Below are 19481 nucleotides of genomic sequence, written 5' to 3' on the forward strand. Positions count from 1 at the left end.
TAGCAGGCGAGTGTTAGAAGCCAGGTTTCCTGACTTCTGATTATTGTTCAGGCACTTTCCTGGCTCTGCGGGTAGGGGCGGAAGATTGGGAAGAAAGCAACTTGGAGAAGGTTCAGTGGGGGTAGGTGGCCATTTCTGTCTTTGGGTGGCCCCAGCCAGTTCCCAAGGGATTTCCCAAGGCACGATCCCAGTATCTTTTAGGGGATTTCGGTAGCAAATGCCAATAGAGGGACATTTATGGACGAGCTCCACTGTATTGTGGGAGGATGGATCACAACAGTTGACTGCAGTGCATTTGATCCAAGGGTGGAATTATACTGGTTTCACCCAAGGCGCTACCCCAAGACTGGTAATAATAATAATAATAATAGTATTAAGCACTTCCTATGTGCCAAGCACCATTCTAAGCGCGGGGGTAGATATTTGGTCATCAGGTTGTCCCACGTGGGGCTCACAGTCTTAATCCCCATTTTACAGATGAGGGACCTAAGGCTCAGAGAAGTGAAGGGACTTGCCCAAAGTCACACAGCTGACAAGTGGCGGAGCCGTGATTAGAACCCACGATCTCAGACTCCCAAGCCCAGGCCCTTTGCACTGAGACACGCTGCTTATTCATAGTGGGGCCTCTGCCCCAATTTCCTGTAAAAGCTAATGTCCAGAAGACCCTAAAAATGCCTGGATGTCAGAGTTTGAATTTGGAGTACGGTCCTTGGTGTTGATAGCTCGCAATATGAGTCAGAACCACCTGACATCCATAAGTGTCCTTCTCCGTGTTTCCTTCCCTCAGCCCTCATCACATTGGCTACAGAGAAGGAGAGTCGGGAGTTGGACTCTTAGTGGGCATTAGCGAAATTCTGTAAGCGTGCCCACCGAGGCCCGAGGGGGGTGATGGAAAGAGCCCTGCATACCACTTCTAATGCAGTACAAAATATTACGCTGGCGTTCTGCTGTAGTCTTGGTGTGCTTATTGTGTAGTCCTCCCCAAGGGAATGTTCCAGGATGTGTCCTGTTGCCTTCCCTGATCGTTATATTTTCTTTACTCCTCTGTTAATATCGATCTAGATTCCGCCATCGGAAATGCACGACGGAGCGGTGGGAGATTGGCAGGAGGGAGAAGCCATAAAGGTCGCCAGAAATATTTTTAGGGTTTTCCTCTTCAGGGACCACTTACAGGACTCATTCGGTGAACTGATCTGAAATCTGTGGTTAGATCCACCAAGGGCCAGAAAAATGCTAAATTGATTCCTGGGCTTCAGAGCCCACCAAGTCATTCCTCTGTTATGATTCTCTGGATACAGTCTCGGATGACTTGAATTATACTTAAAATGATGACTGCAATCTAAGAACTCCGTTCATCCTCAGGTTCCCCTCCTAACTGAACTTTTCTCCATCTGAAGTATGAGAATCTCCGTCATTTAGAGGAGGCAAAAATCTACAGAAATGTTTCAAAAGGCTTATTTGGCATGGAAAGCATAATGCCGAATGCTCACTTTGAAAGGCGGAGAAAGGCTTTAATTGATGACAAGTGACAAGACATAATGGGGTTGAATAATAATAATAATAATAATGATATTTGTGAAGCACTTACTATGTGCCAAACATTGTTCTAAGCCCTGTTGTAGATACGAGGTAATTAGTTTGGACACCGTTCCCGTCCCATGTGGGGCTGACAGTCTTAATCCCCATTTTACAGATGAGGTAACAGGGACACAGAGAAGTGAATTGACTTGCCTAAGGTCACATGGCAGACAAGTAGCAGAGTGGAATTAGAACCCAGTCCTTCTGACTCCCAGGCCCATGCTAAGTGACGCTAAGTGACTTGCTCAGGGTCCCACAGGAGTCAGGCGGGGGGGAGCCAGGATTAGAACCCACGCCCTCTGACTTCCAAGTCTGTGCTCTTGCCACTAGGCCACGCCGCTTCCCATGAAGACGACTCTTCTGACCACCCCATCACTGATGCCCCCCTTGGTGATCCCTCTGACCCCGGAGATCTCTGGGAATGCGAGCAGTAGTTGTAATCATATTTATGAGGTGCCTGCCATTTGCAGAGCCCTATACTAACTCCTGGATCACCTCGGCATTACACTATCCTTGATTCATCTCTCCCATTCGCCCCACGTATCCAATCGGTCACCTTTTCCGGTTGTTTCTACCTTCCCGACATTTCTAAAATCCACTCTTTTCTTTCCATCCACATTGCCACCCTTCTGACCTGATCGCTCGTCTTATCCTGTCTTGATTACTGCGTCAGCTTTAGAGAAGCAGCGTGGTGTAGCGGGCCGAGCCCGGGCCTGGGAGTCAGAAGGTCATGGGTTCTAATCCTGGCTCCTCCTCTTGCCTGCTGTGTGGTCTTGGGCAAGTCAGTTCGCTTCTCCGGGCCTCAGTTGCCTCATCTGGAAAATGGGGATTAAGAGTATGAGCTCTATGTGGGACGGGGACTGTGTCCAACCTGATCGACTAATTCGTATCTACCCCAGCGCTCAGACCAGGGCTTGGCACATAGTTAGCGCTTAGCAAGTACCATAATTATTATCAACCTCCTCATTGACCTACCTGACTCCTGTCTTTCATCAATCCAGTCCGTATTTCACTCTGCTGCCTGGATCATCTTCCTTAAAAAACCCTTTCAGTTCATGTCTTCCCCATTCCTCAAGACCCTCCAGGGGTTGCCTATTCACCTCTGCATCAGATAGAAACACCTTTCCAACAGCTATAGAGCACTCAATCACCTTTCCTCACGGATTTCCAACCACAACCCAGCCCACCCGCTTCGTTCCTCTAACACCAGTTTCCTCACGATCCCTCCATCTCGTCCATCTTGCCCTCGACGTCTTCCCCAAATCCTCCTTTTGGCCTGGGATTCCCTCCCACTTCATGTATGACAGTCCGCCACTTTCCCAAACCATCAAATCCTTACAAAAATCCTCCAAGAGACCATCCCTGACTAAGCCGTATATTCCCCCAATCCCTCTCCCTTCCACCTCGCCTATTCACTTGGATCTGTACCCTTGAAGCACTTGATATTCAGTCCACTCTCAGCCCCGAAGCGCTTATCCATAATTTATTTTAACGTCCGTAAGTTCCTTGCGGGTGGGGAATGTGCCTGTCTACTCTACTCCATTGTCCTCTCCCAAGCCTACGTTCTCTTTGCCTCAGCTATCTCCTATGTAAAATGGAGATTCAGACTGCGAGCCCCATGTGAGTCATGGGTGGTGTACAACCTGATTCTCTCACCTCTATCCCAGTGCTTACTACAGTGCCTGGCACATAGTAAGCGCTTAACAAATATCACCATTATTAACCCTTTTCCTGGACAGTCAGCATTCATTCATTTGATCGGCTTTATTGCGCGCTTACTGGGTGCTCAACACTGTACTAAGCCCTTGGGAGAGTCCAGTTCAGAGGAACGTGATTGGATCATCTTGTTCCCATCCCGCCCATTTGTGCTTAGAGATTGTACGGCTGACTGAGAAGCCTTGTGGCCCATTGGAAAGCACAGGGGCCCAGAAGTCAGAGAACCTGGGTCCTAATCCCAGCTCTGACGTCTGCCTGCTGTGTGACCTTGGGCAAGTCACTTAACTTCTCTGAGCCTTGGTTTCCTCCACTGTAAACCAAGATACCTGCACTCCCTCCTGTTTAGATAGCCCCGTGTGGGGCAGGATCTGGCCTGTGGGAAGCAGCGTGGCCTAGTGGCAAGAGCCCGGGTTTGGGAGTCAGAGGTCATGGGGTATAATCCCGGCTCCACCACTCGTCTGCTGTGTGACCCTGGGCAAGTCACACTTCACTTCTCTGTGCCTCAGTTACCGCCTCTGTAAAATGGGGATTAAGAGTGTGAGCCGCACGTGGGACAGGGACCGCATCCGACCTGATTACCTCGCATCTACCCCAGTGCTTAGAAGAATGCTTAGCACATAGTAAGCGCTTAACAAATACTGTTATTATTATTATCAACTAGTATTGACCCCAGCACCTCGTACGGTGCTTGGCTCAGAGTAAGTACTTAGGAAGTACTGCAGTTATTATTATTGAACTTCATTTATTCCTTTGCTGCTACCTGTAAGTGTTCCACCCCTTCCTTCAACTCCTTTCATTATCCTCACTCAATAATTGGTGTACCCCAAACTTCAACAATCAACTTCCCAAAAAGGTGAGCAATCATTCTGTAAAAACAGTAAGGAAAGGAGAGATTAGTCTCTGGTGTGAAACTCACCCTCAGGCCCTGGATTTGCTCACAGTAGCAAACTAGAGCAACTTTCTTAGAACGATTTAAGGATTTTCAGGAGATGCTGTGCACGAGTGCCTTACGGACTGCCATTTTAGGTGGGCTTTGGAAACTGAAAAAGAGGCCTTATCGGAAGAGATTCCAATTTAGAGTAGCAAAGGTTTAGTTCCTGATATGATCCACAGCCTTTTTGAAAAGGAGACATGATGTTTTACTGCAATAATGGTTTTGAAAGGTTCGGGATTTTAACAGAAGAGAGTGCTTTGGCGGAAATGGAACGGAGAAGAATTCTTCGGGTAAAAAACATGTCAGAGAGGAGGTCAATTAAGAAAAATGCTTGCAGATCTAGAGATTGGAAGCAGTATGCCCTGAGAGGTATAATTATGGCCCAATAATCGAATGCCTTAAGAAGATCTAATGGGATAAGGAAGTAAAGGTGTAAACTCACATCCCACTCATATTTAGCGGGCCAGTTCTGCTGGGACAATGGAACTGAGGAACTACTCCGGGTGGAAGAATGAGCGGCGACGGAGAGAGGGCAGGGTTGGGTGACTCACAGATCCCCTTGCCAAGCTTTGTACGAGCTGAGCAAGGATGGTTTGAAAGGTTCCCAAAGAGGGCAGTTTGGGTGTCCGACTGAACACCTCAATTCAATCGATCAATCAATCAGGGGGATTTATTGAGTGCTTGCTATTTCCAGAGGCCTACAATACAATCTACAATACAGCAGAACAAATAGACACATTCCCCGCCATAAAGAGCTTTAGTTTCTTTATCGTTGATATTTATCAGGTGCTTACTGTGTACAGGCTACCATACCAAGTCCTTGGGAGATTTGCACTGTGTTCTTCCTGAAGGGAGGAAATAATAATCATCATGATAATGCTATTTGTTAAGCACTACTATGTACCGAGCACTGAAGTAAATTCTGGGTTAGCTACAAGACAATGAGGTCAGATCCCATCTCTATCCCACCGTCTAAGGAGGAAGGCAAACAGGCATTTGATCTCCATTTTCCAGATAAGGAAACCGAGGCACAGAGAAGTAAAGGTACTGGTCCAAGATCACACAGCAGGCAGTTGACAAAGCCAGGATTAGAAACCAGGTGCTCTGGCTCTCGGGCCTAGGCTTTTCTCCCCCCTAGGATATGGAGATATTATTTCCTTTTTAAAGTTGGGGGAACAGTAACCCAGAGAGGTGAAACGACTTGCCCAAGGCCACTCTTGCTCAGCTTCCTCTGAACCAAGCCTCTTGACTCCTGGGTCAGCGTTCTCCCATTTTTGCTTCTGAACGTAAGTCGTGTGGAGCTGGAGAGGCCTAGAGGAAAAAGCAACTCAGTTCCATTGCAGTTCTGCCCCTGGTCTGCTTAGTGACTTTGGGCATGTCATCCTTTTCCTCGGTTTATTCATCTGTAAAATGAGGATAGAAACCTGCTCTTCCTGCCTCCTACCTGCCTCCTACTGTAGGAGAGAATCTGTACCTGTTTTGACGATCTTCTATGGATTCCACTAGTCAGAGTTTCATGGAGCAGAGTGAGAATTCAGTCCCACATTCCCCTCCTGGGAAAATGAGTACAGAGATTTTCTGATGAAAACTAGGAGTTTGGAAAGGCTAATAATATGCCACAGAAGGTTAGCGTTAACCTCCTGAAAGGATGCCTCACTAATGGGATTCAGATAAACATAAATACCTGCACAAAACCTCTTTAAGACTGCAGGCCTGGAACAAAAATTCATTTATGGAATACTATTTATTGAGTGAATTCTGTGTGTAGAGAAATCAATCAATGAATCAATTGTATTTGACGCTTAACTGAGTGCAGAGCACTATGCTAAGCACTTGGAAGAGTGAAATATAATAGAGTTGGCAGCAATGTTTCCTGCCCACAAGAAGCTTACAGTCTAGAGGGGGAGACGGCTATCAATATAAAGAAGTAAATTAAACATATGTTCATAAATTCTATGGGGCCGACGGTGGGGCTAATAAAGCAGTGTGGGAAGCAGGGTGGCCTAGTGAGTTGGAGCACAGAATTGGGAGTCAGAAGGACCTGGGTTCTAATCCCGACTCCGCCACTCGTCAGTTGTATGACCTTGGGAAAGTCACTCAACTTTTCTGTGCCTCCGTTACCTCATCTGTAAAATGGGGATTAAAAATGTGATGTCCAAGTGGGCCCATGGACTATGTCCAACCTGATTACCTTCTACAGTGCCTGGCACAGAGTAAGCACTTGGCAAATGCCATAGAGAAAAATCAGGAAAAGAGGGTACAAATCCAGGAGTACTCTATTAGGTGCTTGGAAACGTATGTAAAAAGTAGAAGACAGGATGTCTTTCATTAAATAATTTATAATCCAAAGAGGAGAGAGTAAAATTCAAGCACTAGCCTTCAGAAAGTCTCCCCTTAACATACTGAGAGTGTAGCAATGAATTAGTAGGATTTCCATCGATAATAATGATAATAATTATGATATTTTTTAAGTGCTTACTATGTGCCAAGCGCTGTTCTCAGCACTGGGGTAGATTCAAGATAATCAGCTTGTCCCGTGAGAGGCTCACAGTCTTAATCCCCATTTTACAGATGAGGAAACTGAGATTCATCCATTCAGGATGAACCTGTGGTTGCTCAGACGCTAGGCCTAATGAAATCCGTGGATGCAGGACCCATCAGCGTCGCTACCAACCACTCCCTTCATAATAATATTGATGGTGATTATTAAGTGCTTACTAGGTGCCAAGCACTGTTCTAAGCGCTGGAATCTATCCACTACACTAGTTAACCTAATCAGCAGAGCACAAAAGAAAGTATGTAAACTGGAAGACACTTGTGGTGTCCAAGATCTAGCCCGTGTGTGTGTTCACAGCACTAATTGAAATGTCTTCCAAGTCACCACTTACAGAAACCATTGGGAAGTCACCCCTATTGCTGGCAAGATGGAATAGCGTTCCGCAGGGTAGACGTAACGTACGTCTCCTAGCTGATCGAATCCTTGGTTACCATCTGCACGTAACTCTTCTTTGTGATGTTTCCGTTTGCCAGCACGTAACTCTTCTTTGTGATCTTTGTGTTTGCCAGAGATACCTGTCATGAACTTTTAGGACACGTTCCTCTACTCGCCGATCCTAAGTTTGCCCAGTTTTCCCAAGAAATAGGCTTGGCTTCTCTCGGTGCATCGGATGAAGACGTGCAGAAGCTTGCCACTGTGAGTCCCTTCTTTTTCCTTTCTTCTTTGGCAAAACGGGAGTCACCCTTCTGTGGCTGCTGAAAAGAGAGCTGCAGAGCTGTCCTTTGGATGGTGGTGGTGGTGTTGGGTTGGGTGGGTGGTGGTGGTGGTGGTAAGAACAAGGAGATGTGCAGGAATGGGGCATGTCAACAGGAAGCAATGTGTCTTAGTGGGTAGAGCACAGGCCTGGGAGTCAGAAGGACCTGTGTTCCAGTTCCGACTCTGCCGCTTCTCTGTTGTGTGATCGTGGGCAAATCACTTCACTTCTCTGTAGCTCAGTTACCTCATCTGTTAAATGGGGATTAAGACCTTGAGCCCAACGTGGGACAGAGACTGTGCTCAATCTGATTACCTTGTATCTATTCCAGCATTTAAAACAGCGCCTGGCACATAGTAAACATATACCGAATAAAATGCCACCAAAAAAAATACCAATAGCACCTCAGGAAGAGGAGGTGACAATTATTTCTATAAAACAATTAGTCTTGAAGCATTATGGTGAATTCTTTGGGGGAAGAATGTTGAGTAGGGGAAGAATTTAGCAGGCGTGTTTATAGTTAATCTTCATTTCCCTCAGAAGGTTTTGTCCCCTTTAAAACCACAGTCTCTCTGGAAGCGTGTTCAATTTAGGGTTTGAATAAGGTCTCCTCTTCTATTAGTGGAGGGGTCATGTTACTGACTGTTGGTGAGTCTGCAGATTTGGGTCATTCTTGAAATAAGAAGGATGGAGAGACTAGGGATATGGAGAGTCGGAAATAACAGAGATTCAAGTGTAGAGGAGAACACAGAAAGAGAAGATGGTTGGGGCAGAGTGAGCTGGAAACCTTAGGTGGATTCTATCATGGACGGAGACAGATAATCACTATCAATATCACCTACATTTATTGACTGCTTATGGTGTGCAGAGCACTGTACAGTACAGAAGTGTGATCCTTACCCTTGAAGCATTTATAATCTAATGGGGGAAACAATTGATCAGTCAATCGCTGGTATTTATTGAGCACTTAGTGGGTGCAGAGCACCATACTGAGCATTTAGAAGAGTACAGTACAATAAAGCTGGTAGATATGATCCTTACAAGGAGCTTACAGTCTAGGTGGGGAGATAGACATTAAAATAAATGATAGATAAGGGAAGCAGAGGATGATGTTATGTTATAAATGTTATATATATGTGTGTACAGATATATATGTATAATATAGATGCTTTAAATGCTGTGGGGCTGGGCGTTGGGTGAATATCAAAGTGCTTAAGGGGCGACGTAAAGGGGAGGGCAAAAGGGTGGGGAAATGAGGGATTAGACAAGAGAGGTCTCTAGGAGGAGTTATCATTTTAGTAGGACTTTGAAGATGGGGAGTGTGGTGTCTGTCTGATGCCAAGTGGGAGGGAGCTTAGGCAGGAGGGAGGTTGTGAGTAAAGGGATGATGGTGAGAGAGATGATTTAGTGGTTCAGTAATTAGTTGGGTGGTAGGGAAGCAAAGTGGATGGGTTGGGTTGGAGAGGGAGAGAAGGGAGGGGATGAGCTGCTCGAGTTGCCTTAAAGCCGACGGTAAGGAGTTCCTGCTCAGTGCGAAGGTGGATAGAGGGTTTTGAAGAGTGGGTGCTGTGTATACAACACTTTTCTTCCCCACCTTTCTTCACTCTTCTGGGCTCTACCTCCTGTTCCGGGCGCCGCTTCATTCTGTAGATTTTCCAATTTGATATTCTTGCTCATGTGGGGAAGGATTTTGCAGAGTCAATATTTTTTTTCGTTTCTCTGCCTTGCAAAGGGAGGGTGTACAAGAGAACATAAAAGGTCTTTACCAATAGTCAGAGGGAAGAGACAGAGCGGAGTTTTCTGAAATGACACCACAGTTGCCAATCCCTCCTGGTAGAGCACCCTGTCTCTCAGTTAAAAACAAAGTGAATTGGATGATGCCAGCAGAAACGCTGAAGGAGGAAACAGACTCAAATTCCTGCTAGACCACTTCAAAGTAAATACTGAAACAAATGTACTGATGTAGAATGTGGGTATTAATGAACTTGAAGCAATACACCGAAGCGAGAAGTCCATTATCATGACCCATTTCCAAAGGCAGTGAGATTAACTACTTAGACATCAGTAGGAGAGGGGAGGAAATATCTTTGGAAAAAAAATTGATCTCTTAAAAATTCAGGCTAGGAATGGAATAATTATCAGCAGTAATCTCCCGAACTTGGTTTACATTAAACAAACCGAAGCATGCTGGAGGGGGGGAAATAATTCCCCCAAATCACAAGACGTGAAGGCAAACTGTTTCTGGAAAACAGTACCGAGACAGTTTTGCTAGGTGAGATTTATATTTTTAATGACTATGTAGTTAAGTGCCTATTTTTCCTTATTCAGTAAATATAAGCGCTGATGAAAAAGGGAATCATTCAGAGTGAAGTGGCCACCATATAACTTTCCTCTGAAGGGCTGGGCCCCAAACTGTCCTAAGAATGAAATAACATCCACTGGAGACTAATTGATGCCATTAAACTCTTCTAAATTTGGGCCCACGTTGCAGTAGAACTTCTGGGTCTCTCTTCAGAGGTACCAGGTTATCGCCTGTAGCTACTTGCATCTCCTTGCCTTATTTCCGCAAGAAATTAATTTTGACAACTTAATGACTGCCTGGTTTTGAGACGGAAGCAATTTCTATCGTTGTATTTGGACGATGGTTTCTGTGCCCAGAAAACAAATTTAATGGAGTATTTTTGAAACTGGCCAAATTGATGATGGGATCTTGTAAATGTATTTCAAACTCACTGTTATCAATGTAAATAATATGCCTGCAGTGAGATGAAGAACTAGGTCATTGATGTGTTAGCACGCTCTTGTCATGCTGATCAAAATCAGTATGATCTCTGATGGCATTTTCTAGCCCTGCAGAAAGTCACATCTCCCCCCCTTCCTGCTTCCCGCCGTTTTCCCTCCTGACTGCCTCACCCATGCTCTCAGCCTCCACTCCCTAAGGAATTCATTCCTCTCCTAGCCCCACACCACTTACAGACATATCCTTATGCTCATCTTTGCTTCCCTTACCTGTAATTCTACTGCCCGTCTTCCCCAGCTGGACTTTAAGCTCCTCGGAGGCAGCAGTCGTGCATACTAAATGAATCGTACTCTCCCAAGTATAATGCTCTGCACAAAATTATCAGTCAGTAAATGCCACCGACCAATTAATTGGGCTCTCATTAGTAAATAAATCCTCCAAATATGGAGTAGAAGGATGATAATGATAATAACGATCTTAACGATAATAATGGCAGTCCCTTGTTAAGTGCTTCTTATTTACCAAGGACAAGGATAGATCCAATTTAATCACATGGGACCCGATCCCTGTCCCACCTGGGACACAGTCTGAGTTAGGAGGGGGAGGACAAGTATTTAATTTCCATTTTACAGCTGAGGAACCTGAGGTGCAAGGTCACACAGTACACCTATGGAGGAGTCCAGAATGCTCTACCGCACTGTGGAAAGATTGTTTTTCTGTTGTTGTTGTCATTTGCAGAAGTGGCTTCACATTATGGCGGAATATTCTAGGCGGTTACCTCCTTTTTCTTGGTTAATGTTTTCTCTCCTGGAAAATTGAGGGAGTAGTATGGTTCCATGACAATCTTTGTGCAGGAGGGGATAGGTTTAATAAGTGGTAGTGAGTAAACACCATGTGACCTACAGGTAAATTTACTCAATGCCCACAGATTACTCAGCATTAGACTTTTCAGCTTTCCCGAAGGCGAAGTTCGTTGTTGAACAATTTTCTCTATAATTCCAGTTTGCATAGCCTGCTGCTCCATTGCTGGTAGCCTTCATTTCCAAAGACATGATGATGCACAAACAGAAACATCTTGGACAGAATTTAGCCCTGGAAGTTTATGAATAGATATTTTAAGTAAAATTAATGGTGTTTCTCTGACTAAACAGTAAAAGCATCTTGTAATGCAATTAGATCAATTCAGTTCATTCATCTCTCCCATCTCAAGGAGATTCAAACAAAACTGCGGATTGGTTTGAGGAGAATGTATTCGTCGTGAATACACCACAGATGTTTCTCAAGCCAAATGAAATCAAGTGGCAGCCCAGTTTAAATTTGCCATGTGAAAAAGCAAGTGTCATTGACCCAGATGGGAAGAACGGTTCTTAGTCAGTGGATCATCGACGAGTTGGAAGTGAAGGTCCGAGGTTGAGAATGAGTCAGACGAGACTCGGGAGGAAAGGAGAAGCAATGTGGCCTAAGGGGAGGGTCGTGAAGCAGGGTGGCTTAGCGGAAAGAGCCTGGGTTTGGGAGTCAGAGGACGAGCGTTCTAATCCCGGCTCTGCCATTTGTCTGCCGTGTGACCGTGGACCAGCCACTTAATTTCTCTGTGCCTCAGTTACCTCATCTGTAAGATGGGAATTAAGACTGTGAGCCCCACATGCGACAACCTGAATGCCTTGTATCTACCCCAGTGCTTAAAACAGTGCTTGGCACATTGAAACGCTTAACAAATACCCTTATTATTATTATTGAGTCTCGGAAACAGAGGAACTGGGTTCTGATCTGATATTGTCTGCAACTTGTCTGCTGTGTGACTTTAGTCAAGTCATTTAACTTCCCTGAGCCTCAGTTTCCTCATCAATACTTGTTCTTCCACCTACTTAGGCTGTAAGCCCCTTGCAAGATCGAGACTGCATGCAACAATTAACTTGTGCCTACCTCAGTGCTTAGAACAGTGCTGGGCACGCAGTAAGTGCTTAATGGATATCGTCATTATTATGATTTTGGGAGGAAGAAATGAGTTGGATAGCATTGCTATACACATTTCCTCATTCACATATTCTCCGTTTCCTTGTCTGCATTTTCCCTCCGTCCGGAGAAGTTCAAGATTTACAACTAGCTAACTTTTGGGGAGGGTGATGTAAGAACAATTACATCATGTTTAAATCTGGGATTTAATTAGTGTTATAGCTTTTGGAGGAGTTGAAATGTGCATCAACTTTGTATTACACACACCCAAGTGCTGGAAGAAGTACACTTTTATACATTCCCAATGGAGCTGTTTGGGCCAGTGATCAGATGTATATTATTTCCAAGGATAGCATAATTAAAAGTTAATAATAGCTACTCTGAAACACTGCTTTCGCCATAATGACTGTTGAGATGGTAGAGGAGTGATATTATCTTGAAAATGGAATGTCAATTATTTTTTAAAGAAGCACGGAGTTAACTTTCCTTGTGCGTCTCCCTCCTTTTTTCTCCGATCTTTCGTTTCCCCACTTGACCACCGGCTCATTTTCTCCCAACTTCTCTGAGGCAAATATTTAGTTAGTGCTGATCCAACACCCCCATAAGATAGAAAATAGGTGAAGGTGCAAGTTTCCGTACAATCATCTTAAGACACTCTATGCAGGCATAATGGATATCGCCTGTGATGTTAATAGAATAGGCCTTGGAAACTGAGACAAAAGTCAGAGAGTCAATTATTGTCAGAAGAGACTAATCATCAGTCTGAAAAGCTGTATACTTTTGAATCCATCCTTGTCATCTTTCTGGATCTTTTATAATATCCTTTAAGGCCTCAGGGCAGAGTTCTAGAACCATCAAGGAGGTAGTGTGGGCTAGTGGAAACAGCATGAATGTCATGAGAACTGGATTTTAATCCCGGCTCTGCCACTTTCCTCCCATGTAACTTTGGACAGATCATTTAATTTCACTCTGCCTCAGCTTTATCATCCGTAAAATGGAGCTAAAATATCGATTTCCCCTCCTTCTTAGGCGGTAAGTCCCATGGGGCTTGTGTCCAATTTGATGATCTTGTACCAACCTCAGCTTGTGTTTAGCGAGGTGCTTGGTTTTTAGTAAGGGCTTAAGAAACACCATTATTAGAGCTAGAAAGATACTCAGATTTTTAATATTTTGAAATTCGTCAGACAGCATAAAACGATGCATGATCATTAATATTTACTTGCTCTCTATTTGGCAGGGTGGTTTATACGAAATAACTCCATTTCTTACAAGCTTTTGCTTTCTAAGGAAATTTAGCTTCCTCAGGAAGAGGCAGTGTCAAATTCCTTGACCTCTACCATGTCCAACAGGAAATTTTTCTCACAAGATTTTCCGTCATTGACTGGAAATGGAATAAGATCTTTAAAAAAGGCACCTAGTAAATATTAGTTTGTGGAATAATGAGACGTCTTTTTCTGATTCCAGCGGCACTATAGAGCAGTTTTTCTAAACTGAGGGAAATATGCCCTGAAACTGATATCTTTCAGTCTTTCTCCCTCACCAAGGGGGTTCAACACAGTCGTAAAGAACCTTAAATAGAAATATGGAAGAAAATCATTCTAGTAATAGTGCATTTATTGAGTACCCTCTTGGTGCAGGGCACTCTGCTAGGTGTTTGGGAAGAGCAGAATAAAGAAGTGAACGTTTCCTAACCACAGTGAATTTACACTCCAGTGGTTGTACTCTGTAAAATCTCGGTTTAGTTTTTAGCAGTCAAATTCCATTCCTAGCAAAGAGCGACGCTAAACTGTTATAAATTGTTAACAGAGGTTACGTTTTATCAAATGAAAGGAATTAAATTACCCCATTCCACGAACGTATTTTTCAAACGAAAGAGTCAGAAGGGCTTTAGGAACTGTACCTTCGAATCGTAATATAAAAACCGTCACACATTTAACAGGACATAGAATGTATCGCTGGAAATTACGGAGCCCAGGATGGGTAAAGGGCAATAAGAAACACTCTACTGGAGCGAACAAGTTGTTATTATAGAATCACCTTGCTTATTACTTAAGGCTTGTCCTTTTTTTTTTTCTATTTTCATGAGTCAATCACTGTTGCTGAAGTGCGTTTATGGAATGAATTTGATGGGGTAATTTCATTTTAGGGAATGATCATCTGAGAATTAATCATAGTAGTAGAAACGATATTCAGGAAGCACTTACGTTGTGCTAAACACTGAACTAAACTCTTGGGAGAATACAAAATGAGCTAAATTTAGGTAGCACTGAACTAAACTCTTGGGACAATACAGAAATGAGATAAATTTAGATATGATTCCAATCCCACAAGGGGCTCATGATCTAAGTATTCATTCATTCATTCATTCATTCATTCAATAGTATTTATTGAACGCTTACTATGTGCATAGCACTGTACTAAGCGCTTGGAATGTACAAATCGGCAACAGATAGAGACAGTCCCTGCCCTTTGACTGGCTTACAGTCTAATCGGGGAGACAGACAAGAACAATGGCAATAAATAGAGTCAAGGGGAAGAACATTGCATTAAAACAATAGCAAATAAATAGAATCAGGGTGATGTACATCTCATTAAACAAAATAAGTAGGGTGATGAAGATATATACAGTTGAGCGGATGAGTACGGTGCTGAGGGGATGGGACCGGAGAGGAGGAGGAGCAGAGAGAAAGGGGGGAGAAGAGGGATTAGCTGTGGAGAGGTGAAGGGGGGGTAGAGGGAGCAGAGAGAAAAGGGGAGTTGAGTCTGGGAAGGCCTCTTGGAGGAGGTGAGCTTTAAGTAGGGATTTGAAGAGGGGAAGAGAATTAGTTTGGCAGAGGTGAGGAGGGAGGGCATTCCAGGACCACGGGAGGACGTGGCCCAGGGGTTGACGGCGGGATAGGCGAGAATGGGGGACGGTGAGGAGGTGGGCGGCAGAGGAGTGGAGCGTGTGGGATGGGCAGTAGAAAGAGAGAAGGGAGGAGAGGTAGGAAGAGGCAAGGTGATGGAGAGCCTCGAAGCCTAGAGTGAGAAGTTTTTGTTTTGTGCGGAGGTTGATAGGCAACCACTGGAGGTTTTTAAGAAGGGGAGCGTTTCTGCAGGAAGATGAGCCAGGCAACAGAGTGAAGAATAGACTGGAGCAGGGAGAGAGGGGAGGAAGGGAGATCAGAGAGAGGGCTGACACAGTAGTCTAGCCAGGATATTACGAGAGCCTGTAGCAGTAAGGTAGCCATTTGGGAGGGTCTCACTCTTAGAAATCTTATTATTTGAGATGCTTAAAGCTAGTTGAAGTGGAAAACAAGATATTAGGCAACAACCCTATTGGAATAGGAGGGAATAGATCCCCCAGTGAACCATTTTCCTCTTCAAAGCCCATGAGCGTATATGTGGGCCTACCGAGAAATTCTGCATTGAAATTCCCTGAGAGCCCATAGGCCATATTGATGGATCGATTGCACCAGGACGGACACTCTGTGTCTCCTTGCCATTCTAGCTGACCCACAGATTGCTAACAGGTCCTGGACTGAGCAATCAAGCTGTAGAAAACTAGCTTTATTACTCTTTGGGAAAGAAACACCTGCTAGAAATCTTGCGGATACCCCAGAAAAGTGAATTCAAGAATCACTCGAAAGTATGCTCTGAGAGTGTACTCTGGGCAGAGCAGCACCCTAGTATTAAGTACTTGGGAGAACAGTATAATCAGTAGGCATGATCCCTGCCCTCAAGGAGAATAATAATAATAATAGCAATGATGGCATCTGGTAGGTGCTTACTGTGTGCCAGACACTGAACTAAGCGCTGGAGTAGATACAAGGGCATTAGGTTGGACAGAGTCCTCACAGTCTCAATCCCCATTTTCCAGATGAGGTACCTGAGGCACAGAGAAGGGAAGTGACTCGTCCATGGTCGCACAGCCAAGTGGTGGATCCGGGATTAGAACCCAGGACCTTCCCGCTCCCAAGCCCAGGCTCTAGCCGCTACGCCATGTATACGATCAGATCAGCGCTTAAAACGGTGCTTCTCCCCCGATTAGATTGTGAACCCGTCACTGGGCAGGGATTGTCTCTATCTGTTGCCAAATTGTACATTCCAGGGGCTTAGTACAGCGCTCTGCACATAGTAAGCCCTCAGTAAATACTACTGAATGAATGAATGAGTGAACATAGTAAGCTCTTAACAAATACCATCATCATCATCATTATTATTATTAGTTGTGGTAGAGAAGACTTTATTATTATTATTATTATTAGTTGTGGTAGAGAGGACTCATCAGCAACCACTATTCAGTTCCTGAGAAAATTATTCCTAAAGTGGAACGTTGAGGAGAATCTCTTTCAGGAGATGGCTTCAAGCAATCACTGGAGTTGCCGGACATGGTGAACAACCTGCAATATTTGCCCAAGTTTCCAATTCCACTCCTACTCACTCTGTCTTAACCTTCCTTCCCTAATAGCTCTCTCCATCCGAATAGGCAAAGAACACAGATGCTCCCTAAAGAATATTATTCCCCACAAACACTCAAGAAAAGTTTAGGGATATCTGACCCGTTGTAGAAGACAAGGGATTCTCCTGTCTTGGGCGCCATTCGATCTCCCTTGACCTTGAGCCCGTAATTATATCCCAGTTGCCTAAGCTACTTTGCCTGGACACGAAACTCACAATTGGTATTTCATTTGAAATGAAAGATGTGTCAGGGCTCCGAACTCTGTAATGACTTCATGAAGTGTGATTAGTGTGGCAATAATACGGACGCATATAGAGTCACGGACGGAAGTTTATTTGAAATAGCAGCCTACTCATATTTTAGCAGGATGTTTTAAAAAATTAAATATTGATTTTATTTTTACTTTTATAATGGAAACGGGAAGCTCTGGCGGGGCTAGGGCTTTGAACCACCAGTTTCCAGAGGTGCTGGAGCAGACTCTTGGAAAATCTGGTGTAAATTAAGCACAAGCCCCAATCCAGAAAGGGGGAGTTTATTCAATCTTTTCTTTAATGGCATTTTCTCAAGCGTTCACAGCGTTTCAAGCACCGTTCTGAGTGCTGGGGTAGAAACGAGTCAATCAGGCTGGACCCGGTCCCTTTCCCACGTGAGGCTAATGGTCTAAGCAAGGGAAAGATCAGGTATCAAATCCCCATTTTCTAGTTGAGGCAACTGAGCACGAGGAAGGTAAATGACTTGCCTAAGGTCACATGGCAGTCAAGGGGCAGAACTGGAGTTAGAACCCAGGTTCTATGACTCCCGGGACCGGCTTCTTTCCCTCTTGGATTTACTATGGGTCTAAAAGGCAGAAGACTCGTGACTAGTTATAACTTTCTTCTTTGTGACCTTGGTTATTGCCTTAGCTCTTCTACGCCTTGAGTCCTCCCTCTCTGAAGAGGGAATGATGTCATCTATCATCTACAAGCGTGTGACGATGAGATTGTAGAGTGCTTTTCAATGAGCAGGGTTAGAGAATTAAACGAGCTAACGAACACCTTTAAGGCAGAATATAGACTCCCTTAGAGGAGCCAGATGCTGCTTCTTGGAGTTGAAAGCCCAACTCCCCTGAATTAAGACCTAGGGAAACAGGTTGGGAAAACAAATGAATAAATATTGTTCTTGGCAGCCAGAGCGCATGAAATATGAATTCCTGACTAAATTTTTCAAGCAGATTAGAAGTGATGCTGTTCGTCGGTCCGTGCAGTACTCCCTTAATAACTAAACAAGTCAATAAATCTTGGGTCCCAAATCTCTGCTGCGGTAAGAGTTTGCAGTTGTTTGGCTAAATAACTCTGCTACTCACAACAGGAGCTCTTTGAAGTAGACTTGTGCAGCTCTGTGTGTTTGGCTGTGCTGGGTCCTTGGATAATTCTAAATTAAAAAAAAAAATCCTAGGCGGCGTGATGAGGTGACTGCCGTCGAATTCACGGAGTGCATTCTCTCTTTAACTAACTGGAGATTTAACTGAGGTTCAGGCCCTAACTTCAGAAGGATTTCTTTCCCCTTGCTGATTCCTTCGTTCGGGGTTTCAACTCATAATTCTTTTTTAAACAATTTCTGCTTCAGTTAGTAGCCAAAAAGGGCTACGGAGAGGATTTCCAAGACAAATCAAACCTACTGGCGTATTGTGTAGGAGGGATATTTGTTCTGCAAATAATCTGGATCCGTTATTAGTCATGCACCCTATTTATCTCCAGCACCTGCTGTAAAATTAGGACCCGCTGTAAGACTAAGCATTACCGATTTTGTTGTTTTTCCCCAAAAGCTCATTTTTTTTTGGCTTGCTCATGCTATTTAAATCCTTAGCCTCTTTTGCACTTGACTTATCAGACGCAGGTAACGTATAAAACTTCCTGGCCTAATTATTTTGAGATCCACGGGGAAAGAATTCAATTTGCATATGGTTCAGGTGTGAGAATAATAATCTGTGAGACCTTCTAGAGTGTTCGCATGTGTAGGCGGGGAACGGATCTACCTTTTCTGTTGTATTGGACTCCCTCAAGTGCTTAGTACAGCTCTCATTGGTTGATTGATTGATTTCCAGTTATTTGCCAATTGTTTAACTCCTACTCTTTCCAAAACTGGAGGCCTAAAGGATCCTTGAGACGTCAATGGCTCCATCCTCCAACCTCAAAATAGCCAATCGTTCAGTGGGATTTATTGTATACTTACGGTGTGCCGAGAACACTGCCCTAAGTCCTTGGGCGAGTACAATACGATACAATGCTGCTAGAGAAGCAGCGTGGCTCAGTGGAAGGAGCTGGGGCTTGGGAGTCAGAGGTCACGGGTTCGTATCACGGCTCTGCCGCTTGGCAGCTGGGTGATTGTGGGCAAGTCACTTCACTTCTCTGTGCCTCAGTTACCTCATCTAGAAAATGGGGATGAAGACTGAGCCTCATGTGGGACAACCTGATGACCCTGTAACTCCCCCAGCGCTTAGAACAGTGCTCTGCACATAGTAAGTGCTTAACAAATACCAACATTCTTATTATGATTATACTGTAAGCCCATGATTAGACTGTAAGCCCGTCACTGGGCAGGGATTGTCTCTGTTGTACATTGCCGAATTGTACATTCCAAGAAGCAGCGTGGCTCAGTGGAAAGAGCCCGAGCTTGGGAGTCAGAGGTCATGGGTTCGAATTCTGGCTCTGCCACATGTCAGCTGTGTGACTGTGGGCAAGTCACTTCACTTCTCGGTGCCTCAGTTACCTCATCTGTAAAATGGGGATTAACTGTGAGCCTCACGTGGGCCAACCTGATGACCCTGTATCTACCCCAGCACTTAGAACAGTGCTCTGCACATAGTAAGCGCTTAAGAAATACCAACCA

The 19481-nt window shown here is 44.5% G+C and overlaps 1 protein-coding gene across 1 annotated transcript in view; it reads left to right on the forward strand.

Annotated features, from left to right (window-relative positions):
- The window catches only part of TPH2 (tryptophan hydroxylase 2), a 118195-nt gene that overhangs the window by 64550 nt on the left and 34164 nt on the right, over window positions 1–19481 (forward strand). Inside the window, exon 8 of the mRNA XM_029078578.1 lies at window positions 7295–7421. Within this exon, the coding sequence (XP_028934411.1) occupies window positions 7295–7421 (127 nt within the window). The remainder of the gene's footprint in view (window positions 1–7294; window positions 7422–19481) is intronic.

Source organism: Ornithorhynchus anatinus, chromosome 14 (genome assembly GCF_004115215.2).
Source record: "Ornithorhynchus anatinus isolate Pmale09 chromosome 14, mOrnAna1.pri.v4, whole genome shotgun sequence".
NCBI lineage: Eukaryota > Metazoa > Chordata > Mammalia > Monotremata > Ornithorhynchidae > Ornithorhynchus > Ornithorhynchus anatinus.